This window comes from Crotalus tigris, unplaced genomic scaffold (genome assembly GCF_016545835.1).
Source record: "Crotalus tigris isolate CLP2741 ecotype Arizona unplaced genomic scaffold, ASM1654583v1 scf7180000019068.10715455, whole genome shotgun sequence".
NCBI lineage: Eukaryota > Metazoa > Chordata > Lepidosauria > Squamata > Viperidae > Crotalus > Crotalus tigris.
Genome location: NW_024097358.1, coordinates 4,548,330 through 4,563,240, shown reverse-complemented (window position 1 = coordinate 4,563,240; position 14,911 = coordinate 4,548,330). Strand labels below are relative to the sequence as shown.

The 14,911-nt window shown below is 46.4% G+C and overlaps 1 protein-coding gene across 4 annotated transcripts in view; it reads right to left on the bottom strand.

Moving 5' to 3' along the window:
• The window catches only part of HOMER2 (homer scaffold protein 2), a 68,145-nt gene extending 53,477 nt beyond the window's left edge, over positions 1-14,668 (bottom strand). For 3 of the 4 annotated variants that reach the window (XR_005558598.1, XR_005558597.1, XM_039358820.1), the window contains exon 1: positions 14,214-14,666. Coding sequence is in view for 2 of the 4 variants with exons in the window: in XM_039358820.1 (XP_039214754.1) it covers positions 14,214-14,335 (122 nt within the window). In the remaining 2 variants the exon portion in view is untranslated. Of the gene's footprint in view, positions 1-14,213 lie in introns of all 4 variants that reach the window. The other variant, XM_039358821.1, reaches the window with a different exon arrangement.
• Positions 14,669-14,911: the final 243 nt, after the last annotated feature.

The following is a 14,911-nucleotide window of genomic DNA, read 5'->3' as shown; positions in this document are numbered from 1 at the left end:
GTTCACTCCTCCTGCTTCAGTGACTCCATCCATCCATCTCATTCTCTGTCATCCCCTTCTTCTATTGCCCTCAATCTTTCCCAGCATCAGGCCCTTCTCCAGTGAGTCCTTCCTTCTCATTAGGTGGCCAAAGTATTTTGAGTTTCAACTTCAGGATCTGGCCTTCTAAAGAGCAGTCGGGGTTGATCTCTTCTAGGACTGACCGGTTTGAACGCCTTGCAGTCCAGGGGACTCGCAGGAGTCTTCTCCAGCACCAGAGTTCAAAGGCCTCCATTCTTTGGCGCTCAGCCTTTCTTATGGTCCAACTTTCACAGCCATCTCAGTATAGGTAGTCCTCAACTTATAGTTGCTAAGTGAATGTGGCTTCCTCATTGCCTTCGCTTGTCAGAAGGTCACAAAAGGGGATCACATCTCACACACAAACACACACACACACACACACACACACACACACACACACACACACACACGGGACATTGCAATCATGTCTCAGCTTAAATTCTCTTGTAGTCCTCCTCGCATTTAACTCCTGATGCCCTCACTGCTTTTTTTTTGTTTTTTTGTAGCTCCCCAGGACCACCTTCACATGCAAAAGATTATCCCCAAGAGACTGAGACAAATGAAGAAAAACAAACTGTGTCTACTCTTGATTTACAATGAGTGGTAAATGCTGGGGGGGGGGGGAGAGGATGTCATGATTGCATTCTTCCCGGGAGAGGCCAGAGTGGATCTGTGACCTTCAGCGAAAGCAAACTGCACCTGTGAGCAGTCACCTTCTCCCCATGTTTAGCCACGGAACAAGAGGCTAAATTTAGAATAGTTTGCCCATTACCAAGCTATGAAAACGCATAAAGGCCTTTACAGCGTCCTGATTTAAAGCAGCCAAGAATGCATTCTTTCAACGCTAGCCGTCTAACGGACGAATCCTAAGCTTTGGTTTGTGCGTTGCAAACTTCCAGTTTGTCAAAGTAGAGCAAAGGGGGTGGGAGAGTAGCTTTTGTTATTGTTGGTTTGGCTCTCTTTCTTCTGAAATATTGATCCTAACAGATGAAGGCAAGCACCGAGAGACCTATTCAACCCTTCTCCTTGCCAGCAAGACACCAACCCCAGGGATGCAAATCACGCCTCTTACAAATTGATCCACACTTCAGGGAGACTCATGGCCTATTTCAGACTCTCGGAACAAAATTGCAGCTTCCTACAGCCCTGAAGGAAAAGTTCAACTCAGGGTCCTCAAAGAAAAGCCTGTTAAGGAAAGGTTGTGGAGAACTTAGTCAAAGACCACGTGGACACCCTGAAAGTGTCCCTCTTTCTCCTTCTCCAAGTCTTTCTTTCAGTATTGGTCAGCCCAATGGGATGAATCCCAGGAGAGGTGTAGGACACCTGGAGCACATCACCCTTCCCTTCTCAGATCATTCCTGATCACCTGCTCGCTTGGTTCGGTGCTGCAGCCTATCTAAAGCTGGGACTTAGCCACCTGCAGGAAGACAGGTACCCCATTCATCCAACATGAGGCAGAAACACCTAGTGGGGAGAGATTTTTCCTCTCCCACAGAAACCATGTGAGATCAGGCCATCCCATATTACGCAGAGAGATGTGGGACTGTAAGATGGTCTGGTAGGAAGCTGCAAAACTAACAAGTCATTTCAACAGAACAATTTAACAGAATAACAGCTGGAAGGGACCTTGGAGGTCTTCTAGTCCAACCCCATGCTCAGGTAGGAAACCCTATACCATTTCAGATGAATGGTTGTCCAGTCTCTTCTTAAAAACCTCCAGCTATGGAGCACCCACAACTTCTGGAGGCAACTTATTCCACTGGTTAATTGTTCTGTCAGGAAATTTCTTCATAGTTCTAGGTTGCTTCTCTCCTTGATTACTTTCCATGCATCGCTTCTTGTCCTGCCTTCAGGCGCTTTGGAGAACAAGCTGACCTCACTCTGGAACACTGCTATCTAAGGGGTTGCCACAAAGAAGGGGTGTGTGTGTGTCAACCTATTCTCCAATATTCCCTCCTCCTCTATCTCAACAACCCAGAAGAGGATTACCTTCCATTTTTAAAAGGGGTAGACACTGCTTATATAGATTTGCAGGTAGCTCCGGAGCTGTGGACGGGCGGCTTCTACAGTTCTTAATTTGGGAGATGAAAAGCCAGGGAGAACAGTTATTTTTCCACTGCTGCCTTGTCTCCACGGAATAAGCCCCCACCCCAAATCTTTCCTTCAATCATCTTCCGGAAAACTGCTAAAACATGGCTGTTCCAACAAGCCATGTTTGTAATATCTGCGCTTCGCCTGCCATCTGTTTTGGCAGTCTGCTTGCTTCGTTTTCTGTTCTTTGTAACCAGGATCACGATGTGGATTTGGGGCTTGGCTTTTTTTTTTTAAGACTTAGGGCTTGCGAACGGCTAAGAAAGTGATGGTCTGTGAGATAGCAAATCCCTTTCCTGAATGCGCGGTCAGCTGCAACTCCAATGCATTTGGAAACACATCAAAACCAAGAGGGGAGGCTGAGATTTGCATTCATCCCATTTCCGCAGTCAAATAAGGCTGGGAGATGCTTTAAAATATGCTGAAGCTGTTTTGACTGCAGAAAAGGACAGAAGAAGAAAAATCTCTTACAGCAGTGATCCTCAAGCTTGGCAACGTGAAGACATGTGGACTTCAACTCCCAGAATTCCCTGGAAGTTGGGGGGGGGAATTCTGGTAGTTGGGGGTCTACACATCTTCAGAAGGTTGAGGAACAGTCCTGTACAGGACAAATTCAAAAGTTGTTTAGCTTCCAGCAGTTAAACATTTAACTTCTGCTATCATTGCAAACGATTTGAAGAATCAAGGGGAAACAGTCCCATTCAGGAACTATTACTGTTAGTGTGTATGGTTCCTCGCACAGCCAGCCAGATGTTTAGACTGGATTTGGCATTTTTGTCCACCTACTGAGTCCTTCCAAAGGACCTGGGATAGGCAGATGTTGTTCTTTGATGGTATTACAGATATCATCGCAGGATGTAAGCTACTCTGAGCAAAGTTACCTTTTGCAATTGACTGATTTTTGTCAATGCCGATGGTGTTCAAGTGGTGTTCTAATGGGAATTTTGGGGATTTTAAGGATCACTGAAAAGTAAACCCTACAAAATGAATGAAGGCGAAGGTACGTGTCCCTGGATATTGTTGTGGGGTCCAATTGGGGTCGGTCACTGGGATGAGAGGTTTTGTCTTCCGAGTGACCGACCCAGATTGGACCCTACACAAAATGAGTTCATTTCAAAGAAACTACTCTTAAGATAAAGTTTTACTCACACTAAGGGGATGAGTGTGAAGATGTTCACATTAGGGAACTTACACCCTACAGAGGCCTTAATTTGAGAGAGAGCAAGAGTAGGTGAGTGTGGGTGGGTACTAAAGGTGGGCAGAGCAAAAGATAATGCAGGGGTGGAGTCGAACACAGAAACTGCAAAATCTAGCTTATTCTTAAACTGATGTCCTAAGCTACCCCCATTCTACTCTCTCCCATCCCATCTAGCCTTAACAGCACAAAGTTTTCATTTTAATTTGCTGAACTGAAATGGGAAGCAGCTGAAGTGTGGGTTGACAGAATGAGCAAAAACACTTTGAGGGCTGGATCTGATTCTCAGACCACAGATTGTGCACCAGTGCGCGGTTTATCAATAGAAAAATGAGAATTCCTGCATATGCTGTAGAGTTCACAAGTCTTAGTTTTAACTTGACATTTCAATACGCCACAATTTTTTCATGCTTTTATTTTCTTTTCTTGTACACTTTTTTTTCACCACAAAATTAGTAGTGTGGATTAGGTATTCAGATGTATACTCTTTGAAGCAAAGAACATCTGTTCTTTATTATTTATGGATGAATTCTGACGATTGGAAAATTGGAAAAATAATTAGAACTAGAATGGTAAAATGTTTCTTTATGGAGAACTAGCTAGGTTTCATGTTCTATTTCTGCGCAAAGGTGATGTTAGGATATACCATCAATCAATCAGAATAGAGCGGGAAGGGACCTTGGAGGTCTTCTAGTCCAACCCCCTGCTCAAGCAGGAGACCCTATACCATTTCAGACAAGTGACTGTCCAGTCTCTTCTTAAAAACCTCCAGTGAGGAAGCATCCACAACTTCTGATAGCAAGCTGTTCAACTAGTTAATTGCCCTTAATGTTAGGAAGTTTCTCCTTAATTCCAGGTTGCTTCTTTCTTTGATTAGTTTCCATCCATTATTTCTTGTCCTGCCCTCTGGTGCTTTGAAAAATAAGTTGACCCTTACTCTTTTTGGCAGCCTCTCAAATACTGGAATACTGCTATCATGTCCCCCCCCCCCACTAGTCCTTCTTTTCTCTAGACTAGCCAAACCCAAATCATACAACCGTTCTTCATATGCGTTAGTCTCCAAGCCTTTAATCATCTTAGTTGCAGCTCAATTTTGTATTTGATTAACCGGTGAAGTTTTACACGTTTTTTGACCCTGAGATCATTATGTGGAGCAATTGAAGCCAAACTGTCAGCTTTAAGGAAAGTTCTTCAAAGAAATAAATAAATACTTCATTTCTAATAACTGCCTATCTGAGGTTTCAGCAAAAACTAAGTTTTGGAAAAGCAGTTAAAGAAATGCCGGAGGACTGCTGACTTATGTTTTAAACTTGGAAGGTTTTGTTGCAGTTATGCTATGTGCAAACAAGATTTTTTTTTTAAAGAAGACCCAAAATCTTTTATTTATAACTCAGTGCTCTTCCTGTTTGATGCCAAGATCACCTCATCTTCACCCACTTTTCTTATCTTGGTATATAGACAAAGAATGAATGCAATATTGGACTAAGAACCAGGCAAGATGCCAAAAATGCTAACCAGTACATTTGCATTTCCATAGCAACCCTTCACACGAAGAATGTACAGAACTGTGAAGTTTTTAAAAATAACTCTGCACTCCGCCCAAATATGCATATACATATTTTTTTTAAAAAAAAATTAAATTGATATGAGCATCAATTCTTATCTCTTCCTCTGTGGTTGATATTCCAACCAACAACCATTAGGACAACAAGGCATCATCTAGATGAGGTCAGGATGGGAACCACTGCATGAGTCTGATAATGAATGGATGCTGTTGACCTTGAAGATGGGGTCGGTACACACCTCCCCAAGACATCCAGCTGATTCATACAATTATTGTTCTGCATTCAATCTACCTTGTTTAGGTAAGGTCGTAGAGGTGTGTTGGGTTATGATTACAGAGGGAATGGGAAGAAATTTAAATGAGGGTTTATCTGTCTCAACAACTCTAAGATGTTTGAACTTCAGCTCCCAGAATTCCCTAGCCAATCCCGTATCTTAAAGTTGCTGAGGTTGAGAAATCCTGGTCTAGATCTCTTTCAGTTGAGATCTGGACCAGGGTGTGGGACAGACATTAGACGAGCAAGAACATTAGAATAAGCCAGTTTGGTATAGTGGTTCAGGAGCTAGCCTAAAAACCAGGAGACTGAGAATTCTAGTCCCATGAAAGCCAGCTGGGTGACTTTGGGCCAATCACCAGAAGACTCTTGAGTTCTAGTCTCGCCTTAGGCATGAAAGCCATCTTTGGGCTAATCCAGGGGTCTGCAACCTTGACAACTTTAAGACTTGTGGACTTCAGCTCCCAGAATTCCTCAGCCAGGCTGAGGAATTCTGGGAGCTGAAGTCCACAAGTCTTAAAGTTGTCAAGGTTGCAGACCCCTGGGCTAGCCCCCCTCTCTCTCAGCCCAACTGATTTAAAGACGGGGAGGGTGAGATGGGGAGGGTGTCCGCAAGCCTAAGGGGAACGTTGTTCCAGTTGTGTTGATTAGAACACAGTCAGAGGAGGTTGTCTATTTGCAAAGAATGAGTTACATCTCAGGGCTTTGGGTAAAAAACTGTCAGCTTTTAATCAATGTCCCAGATCCCTGGTCAATTTCATGCAAAGCCAGACTGACAAGAAGCAGGCATGACTCATTTCTTCCAACAAATGTCTGTGCACCATCACAACCTCCACAACCTCACCCTTTGCTGACTCGGAGTTATGTGAGTTATAATGCCACCCAGCCGGAAGGCTGCAGGAGGCTTCCATATGTCTTCTTCTCCAGAAAGGACCATCTAGTCTGGGTCAGCAGAGGCCCCAAGAACACCAAGGCAGACACATCACAAGAGTTGTGAGGCTGCCTGTGGCAGAAGCGGGGAAGCATGCAGAGGCATATTTATAATTCACAGGCAAGTCTCCGAGGGCTCTTCGTAGAGCAGATGCGTAACACAAAATCACCGGTAAGGTACCAGCCACACCTGAGACCCAAGAGGAAGAAAATGTGAGCGGACAAGGCAGAAATCTGAAATCCTAGCAAAGATCAGAATCAAAGAGAAGATGCTTCTTTTTCTTTGCTGTTCTGTTCCTAGCAATGCAATCGGGCGAAATCTAGAATAGAATAGATCTGGAAGGGACCTTGGAGGTCTTCTAGTCCAGCCCCTTGCTCAAGCAGGAGAACCTCTACTGTCTCAGACAGGTGAATGTCTAGTCTTTTTAAAAAAAATCTCCAGTGATGAGCGCCCACGATTTCTGGAGGCCAGCTGTTCCACTGGTTGATTGTCCACACTGTCAAGAAGTTTCTCCTTAATTCCAGGTTGCTTCTCTCTTTGATCAGTCTCCAACCATTGTTTTTCATCCTTCCCTCTGGTGCTCTGGTGAACAACCTGACCCCCTCTGCCTTGTGGCAGCCCCTCAGATACTGGAACACTGCTATCATGTCTCCCCTATTTCTTCTTGTCTTTAGACTATCCAAACCCAAGTCCTGCAGCCATTCTTCGTATGTTTTAGTCTCCAGGACTTGGATCATCTTAGTTGCTCTTCTCTGATTTTTTTCCCAAACTCTCAACATCTTAAGCATCATCTTAAGAAATTTCAGAACATTTCAGAGAAAAAGCAAAGACATCCCCCTCCCCTTCACTTTCCTGAAGACCTATCTTGGTTACTTCTGGAGGCCAGGCAGATAAACCTTCTGAATGTCTCCAAAATGCTACAGACAGGTTCTCTCTCCATGATCGGAAAGTCTGAACCATAGAACATTCAGGAGCTTAGACCAGCCAATATTGTTTTGCCCACTCAACATGTGTCACCGGAAAGAGGTGCTTTCAAATCATTAAGTCCCTTACACGTCTCCCTTTAATTTAGGAAGAGACTATTTCCTTCTTCAAATACTGGAAAGTGACTCTAATTCAACTGCCAAAGGAAAATGTCATGAGGAAGTCATCCTGATTGTCAACCTGCCACTTTCCTTTGGCACAGAATTCCGCTTTTGAGTATCTCCTTTGGCTCAACACAGTTAACTGGGTTATTTTCCGGAGAACAGAACTGGCAAGATTAAGGACATATGTTGAGTAGTGTTCCAAACCAAAAGATGCACAGTAGCAGACGCACTTTGCAGACAAACCATCCATCCAGTCGTCCCGTGTTGCCAGCCTTCCTAAAACCCAGGAGAACCAAAGCAATACAAGCGGGGTCCTCAACTTACAACAGTTCATTTAGGGAGCACTCAAAGTTACAACGGCACTGAAAAAAGACCCCTAACTTATGAGCAGTTTTCACACTTACGACCGTTGCAGCATCCCCATGGCCAGGCGATCAAAATTCAGGTGCTTAGCAACTGACTCATATTTCAGCTACTGGAATGCAACATTTCTGCCCAACAACTAGCATAAGAATTGTTCCATATCTAAGGTATTACTGAATAACATTCCTCAAAGGTATCCAGGAGAAGAACATGTTGCCAGCCTTGGGTTTCCAATGGGCATTTCTGAACTTACAAATCTGCTAGTCACACTCACCTGTATAGATTCCTAGAAGCAGGATTAATGGCGTTTGTGTCATGTGCAAAACACTACATGCAGCCCAGTTGTGAAAGATAGGAGAGAATAGTCCTATGGAACATCCAGTCCTTAAAAGCCGGTTTTGTCATCTGGAGTGGAACTTAATTCCAATGAAGACTAATTAAGCTTGAAGCTTTCCTAAGGACCTCAAGGCTAAAACAAAATCCCTGGAAAATGCACATCTGCATTCTGATTACTTACACGCAAATAGCTCTTGCCACCAACTGTCTAAATGCAACAATTAGTTAATGTGAATTAACTAATTAAAGCAATAAATCAGTAGCTTCCAAGTTGCTTTTAATTATTCAGAAGGATTATCCCTGTATGACCTTTTACATTATCAGCTTGTCAAGCTATGTGTGCATGTGGGTGTTTTTTATAATAATAATAATAATAATAATAATAATAATAATAATAATAATAATAATAATAATTTATCTCAGGGAGTTAATAAAGTTAATAAAACCAGGAGTGTTATTTATTTGTTGCTCTTCTCTGCACTCTTTCCAGAGTCTCAACATCTTTTTTACATCGTGGTGACCAAAACTGGATGCAGTATTCCAAGTGTGGCCTTACCAGAGAGACATCCTTCTTGGAACCGGTTTCATTCAACATTCCCAACATTTATGCTGCTAAGTGAGACATTTGTTAAGTGGGTTTTGCCCCATTTTATGACTGTTTTTGCCTCCCTTGTTAAGTGAAACGCTGCAGTTGATGATTTAGTAACCCGGTTTTTCGGCTAATCCGGCTTCCCCATTGACTTTGTCCGAAGGTCGCAAAAGGGACCCTGGGACACAGCAACGGTCATAACTATGAACCAGGGTTGCCAAGCATTTGATCACGGGGTCGTGGGGATGCTACAAAAGGTTGCAACTGTGAAAAACGGTCATAAGTCCCTTTGTTTTAGTGCCATCGTAACTCTGAACGGTCGCTAAAGGAACGGTGGTAAGCCGAGGACTACCTGTATTCTAACGGAAGCATTTCTAAGAACACATTGGAGATTGGGAGTGGGGGGGGGAGTCTGGGAAGGAATGGAAGCAAAGGGGACACCAATACCCAAGACATAAAAGCGAGTCTGCCAGCGCTTGTCTTACAAACAGCAACTTTTGCCAAAGTGACAAAAAAGCCGTGAGGAAACATTGCAGTTTGTAAGGAAATTCCACCTTAATGGACTTAACTATAAAGGAGGTTTGGAAAGTTCTCTTACAGGATTCTATATCCATCTCGGGCCAAAGTTGGAAAAAGTTAGCTGAAGTCTGTGTAAATGGTTGCTTCCTAGATCCTGCGCATCTGTGTTGGGCTTTACATAGTAGGAAGGAATCACAGGTTAGTAGAAAGGAATCTGTGGGCACGCGTGCCGTCGCCCCAGTCCTAGGCCTTCAGCTGGGTTTTATAAAACCTTTTCGCTTGAGGCTTCTGCTGCTGTGTGCAAAAAAAAAAGGCTCAATCAATCAATCCATCAATTTCAACTTCTCGCGGGGAAAAAAAAAGATCTTGCAAAGTTGGAACTGATTGATTGAACTTTTTAGTCCCACCCAGTCTGCTGTTGCCACCGCAGCCACGCCCACCCAATGGGCCACGCCCATCCAATGGGCCACACCCACCCGGCACCCGATGATGCATAAGTGGGTTTTGGGTTGCAGTTTTGACACTCGGGTCTCTAAAAGGTTCGCCATCACTGCTCTAGGACATTCAGGTGGTCCTCGACTTATAAAAGTTCATTTACTGCCCGTTCAAAGTTACGACGGCATGGGAAAAAAGTGACTTATGACCATTTGTCACGTGACTGCTGCAGCATCCTCAGGACCACGTGATCAAAATTCAGAAGACTACCTGTATTTAAAAACAAGTTTTTTTAAAAAAAAATGGGGAAAAAAAAGAAATACACCAGCTCTTCGAGGTAGCCAAGGCAAGAAGCAGACATGGTAAGTGTTGCAGGAATGCTTTTTATTGTAGCAAGCTAAAACAAGAAATTCTGTCCCACTTTATACTAAGCAAAATCAAAATGGGGCTAGTTTGAGTTTCTTTCTCACCCTTTTTTCTCCGGGGATGTTGTCCTCTTTTCTTAAAATCCCATCTGTATTTTTTCACTGACAATAAGAAAAAAGATGGAGGGAAAACAAGAAACCCCAGCTAATCCATTGCATGTAACTCTGGCGATTTTTTTTTTAATTGTTAGAATTAAAAAACTGTTCCAAATTCAAAAAAAAAAAACACTCCATTCTTCATTGCAAAATTCCGGCTCTGCGCCCAAAATGGAAATGCATCCCAAAATTTTTGAACTGCTCTGCTTGTTTCAATGCTAGGAAAAAATCTTATTGATTCTGCACCAGACTTGCCTTTGAAAGCAGATTTATAGGAACCAGCGAGGTAACTAGACTAGGGGTCTTCAAACTTGGCCCTTTTATGAGTTGTGGACTTCAGCTCCCAGAATTCCGGGAGTTGATGTCCACAAGTCATAAAAGGGCCAGGTTTGGAGACCCCTGAACTAGAATTCCCAAGGGCTCCTTTGGAGCACCAATAATAAGGTATCCAACCAGCCAGCAAAATCAAGCAATCCAATTATCTGAAGAGCCATTGACTTCCACTTCAAGAATCCATATCCGGGAGGCAATTTTTTTATTATTATTATTTTTAGCCCTGGGAACCAATTCAGCACTAACACAAACGCATGCCTGGACTTGACAAAATAACACAAACTATAACTGACCAGTCATTCTTGTTACTTAATCAAGGGATATTATTTTAGAAAAACTGCCATAAAACAGAAGGTGATTGCCATTATCCTGATGGGTTAGCCTGATCCAAGTGGAAATACAAGCAGAGGAATCCATATATTTGTCAGCTGCCTCTTATTAAGTCCTTATATTTATGTTCCAGGAGCTCTGGGCAGAAATAGATTAGACTCTCAGCTCTAAAGCCCCTAGAGAAGAAACATTACGCATCGCACACTGAGTCATGAATTTTGATAAACAAACCACAATAGCTGGATTCATGCAACACTTAAACCAGAGGCCCCCAACCTTTTGAGCACCAGGGACTAGCTCCATGGAGAGAGGTTTTTCCATGGACCGGAGGGGGCGTGGTTTATTGTACTGCCAGTATCCCGCTTGTTTGCGCGGACCGGTTGCTGGTATGCCACGGCCCGGAACCGGTCCACAGCCCTGGGGTTGGGGACCCCTGCCTTAAACCACAGCTAAGCATATACATGCACATGCATGCTTAAGTCTTGGTAGTATTAACAGAGCGATAGAATCAAGATCACGTGAAGTGTTAATGCCACTTTACAAGGCCTTGGTAAGGCCACACTTGGAATACGGCATCCAGTTTTGGTCACCGTGATGTAAAAAAGATGCTGAGACTCTAGAAAGCATCCAGAGAAGAGCAACAAAGATGATTAGGGGACTGGAGGCTAAAACACATAAGGAACGGCTGCTGGAATTAGGTAGGTCTAGTTTAATGAAGAGAAGGACGAGGGGGGGGGCATGATAGCAGTCTTCCAGTATCTCAGGGGCTGCCCCAAAGAAGAGGGAGTCAAGCTATTTTCCAAAGCGCCTGAAGGCAGGACAAGAAGCAACGGATGGAAATTAATCAAGGAGAGAAGCAACCTAGAACTAAGGAGAAACTTCTCTGACAGTGAGAACAATTAACCAGTGGAACAACCTGCCTCCAGAAGTTGTAAATGTTCCAATACTGGAAGTTTTTAGGAAGAGACTGGACAGCCATTTGTCTGAAAAGGTATAGGGTTTCCTCCCTGAGCAGGGGGTTGGACTAGATGACCTCCAAGGTCCCTTCCAACATCATCATCATGAATGAGCTTCTGGAGGAAGCACAGAAGATGTACTTGTGGAAAAAATAAATAGGTTTGGTGATTGGCTAAAGTTTCCTCAATGAGAGCTTCAGGCTGATTCAGGGATTTGAACCAGCATCTCCCCAGTCTTAGTTCAACACAACCTTAATGCCCTAGCCTGGATGAGTCTTCCGGTTCATAGCTTTAAAACTTCCTGAGACTCTTGTCTGGAGTCAGAAGAAGCTTCTGAAGAGATAGAGCGCAAGGTAACAATAAAGGATCACAAGATCTGAGAAGTGCCCACCTGGATATAATTACCTGGGATATAATTCCTACAACCCTAATTACTATTCAGATACAGTATACCTGGCTAAACACGTTTTTTTTTCTTTTTTGCACATGGATGGACACACACACCTACTTACCTTTGCAAGCTACTTTGAAAAGTTTGGAAACTGCATTGCTCAGACTGGACAAAACAGCCATTGGGGAACTCAGAGTTCTAAAGAGAACCTAAGGAAAACTAATGCTTTTGATCCTTGGGCTTTTATGCCATTGTAAGCTACCCAGAATCATTCTGGAGAGTGAAGCAGATGGCGCATAAATTTAATAAATAAATAAACGGGAGGGTGACAGTCTGCAATTAGTTTTTTTTTTTGTCCGGCACCATGCACCATTCATTCCTACGCCAGTTTATTTGGAAACAAATCAAATTGCATTCAAGGGCTCCTCCAAGTCAACTCGGCCCGGCAGCCTTTAACAAGCTGGCATTCTTAAAAGACGATTCTCAGAGCTCGTAGCCAGCCCTGCAAATCCTGGCTTGCGGTACCGGAACTGGCAGTCTGATCCAACAAATTCACTAGGAGGGGTAAACAAAAACTGTAAGCGAGAGCTGCAGTGCTAAATTGGAATTTGCAGAAAGACAATTGCCTCAAATGAGATGCCAACCATGGGCGGGAGTTAGAAAGGAAGGATTCAGTCATCAAGACTGCCAGGATGCAGAGCTAGTAAGGGGTCCCCAAATCTACTTCTATTTAAAACTCACAGAGAGAATTCAGATCAGCGGTGGGTTCTCAGCCTAATCTCTTTTACAAAGGCATCGTGAGAGTCATATATACCAAGGGAAGAAAGAGGAAGAACAATACACCCCAATGCATCAATATTTTCATGAGAGAGTCCAGACTTTGCCCGCTATCCTTACTTCACCCAGCAGTCACTCCAATTTGTCCTCTTCTCTCCTCTTTCTTATCTAAGTGAAACCCACCAGGACTTCATCATGGCTTAAACCTCCCAACAGATTCTAGCAACGCTTCAGCTGCTGACTTGTTTTGTGATACAACTAAAGCAGTGGTTCTCAACCTGTGGGTCGGGACCCCATTTGGGGTCAAATGACCATTTCATGGGGGTCGCCAAACAAGGCTGTCCGCCATTTCCCCCCCCCCTTTTCTTTGGCCACGCCCCTGGCACCCGGTGATGTATAAGTGGTTGGGGGTCACCACAACATGGGGAACTGTATTATGGGGTCGCGGCATTAGAAAGGTTGAGAACCACTGAACTAAAGGAATTCAATCCGATAACGCTAGTAATCTGGGGGTGTGGGAGGGGGGATCCCACCCCCACCCTTTCAATTACAGCCTTTTCTCCACCCTTGCTTCAGCTCTCTGGAAAGCACCTGCTTGCCATCTTACCTGCTCTTTCCAGGTCCTAAGCATAAAAAAAATCCCCTGCTTTAAGTAAGCCCTCTTTTAACCCCGGAGAGGGTTGCTGGTTGAAATCTGCTGAGGGGAGGGGAGGGGAAGGGAAGCGGGGCCCCCCCGCAGGTCCAGAGACCAGGCTTGGTGCTCACTGGCCAAGGGCGCTCCAGCCTCACGGAGCCTCCGCCTTGGAGAGCTGCCTTGCCTGAACGGTAAACTGGCAACACGACAAACCAGGTTTTTTTTTTTTTAATTATTTTAAAGTTTCTCCATCGCTAAACGTGGCGTGCCCCCTGCGCCCAGCCGCCTCGGGAATCACAGGACGCCTCGCTTCTTCCCGGCACCGTTTCAGCACCCAGGACCGTCCGCCAGAGATCTGCGCCCCCTCCTCCAGATGTTGATGCCCTTCCAAGCCCCGGCATCTCTTCTGCGAGTTGCCAGCGACGGGGGGGGGCAACATCTGGAGGGCCGCACAGCTTCCCCTCGCCCGGGCTCGGGTGGGCTCCTTCGGCGGCAACCCAAGACGCGCTCTTGAACTGGACGGAGAGAGGGGACGCCGCGCTTCCCGGGCGGGACGGAGTGGAAGGCGCCCGGGAAGCGCCGGCTGGAGAGCTCCGCCGGCTGAGAGCAACGGGAAGGGCGGTCCAGCTCGCCAGGAGGCGCACCCGGGGTCTCCGGGTCGGGGAAGGCGGCCTTCCCGCCAACTCCGACCGGACTCCCCCCGGAGGGAAGGGGCGGCCGGGCGGGCACCCCTGCCGCCCGCCCTCCAGACGCCCCTCCGGGCTCTCCGCCCGAGCGAGCGCCCAGCCCGGCGGGTCCCGCCGACGCGCTCGGAGCTCCGACTCACCCCATCTCCCGGCACTTGTCTCCGGGCGCGAAGCCGGGCGGCGAGAGCGCGCCAGCCGGCAGGGTCTCCTCGGCCCCTCGCTCGTCGCCGGCCAGCGCGGGGCGCGTCCCGACCTCGCACATCCAGCCGTCGGAGGAGCGCGCCCTCTCGCCACGGAGGCGCCCGCCGGCCTGGCTCCAGACTCGGCGCTGCGCTCTGCGCTCTGCGCTGCCCTGGCCCTCGAAGCGCCTCCGGGGAGATCCGCGCGGTCGGGAAGGGCCGGCTGGGCGAAGGAAAGCGGGCGGGCGGGCAGGCAGGCAGCGGCGGCTCCAGCGGCTCGTCCCACCTGCTTCGTCCGCAGCCGCCTCCCACTCGCGGGGCGGAGAGAAGCCGGCAGCACGCGGCGGCGGCGGCGGGCAGGCGGGGCCAGGGGCGGACCGTTCCAAGCCGGGCGCTCCGGCTGCGCGCGATCCTGAGCCGCCGCCGAGGAGCTGCTGGCAAGTTCCCGGCCGTGGTGGTGAGGGGGGGGGGTGAGACGGCGCTGCTGCGTGGGACCGGGAGGCTTCCTTCTCCTCGGCGTTGCGCGCGGGCGGAATCGGAGACGGGTTCCCTTCTGGTGGGCAGGCAAGGCTGCTAGGGGCTAATTACATAAGACTAAATCCGCTTTGGAAGAGAAAAGCTTAAGAGTGAGTGAGGGGTGCCAGCCCCTTCGGTCTTTC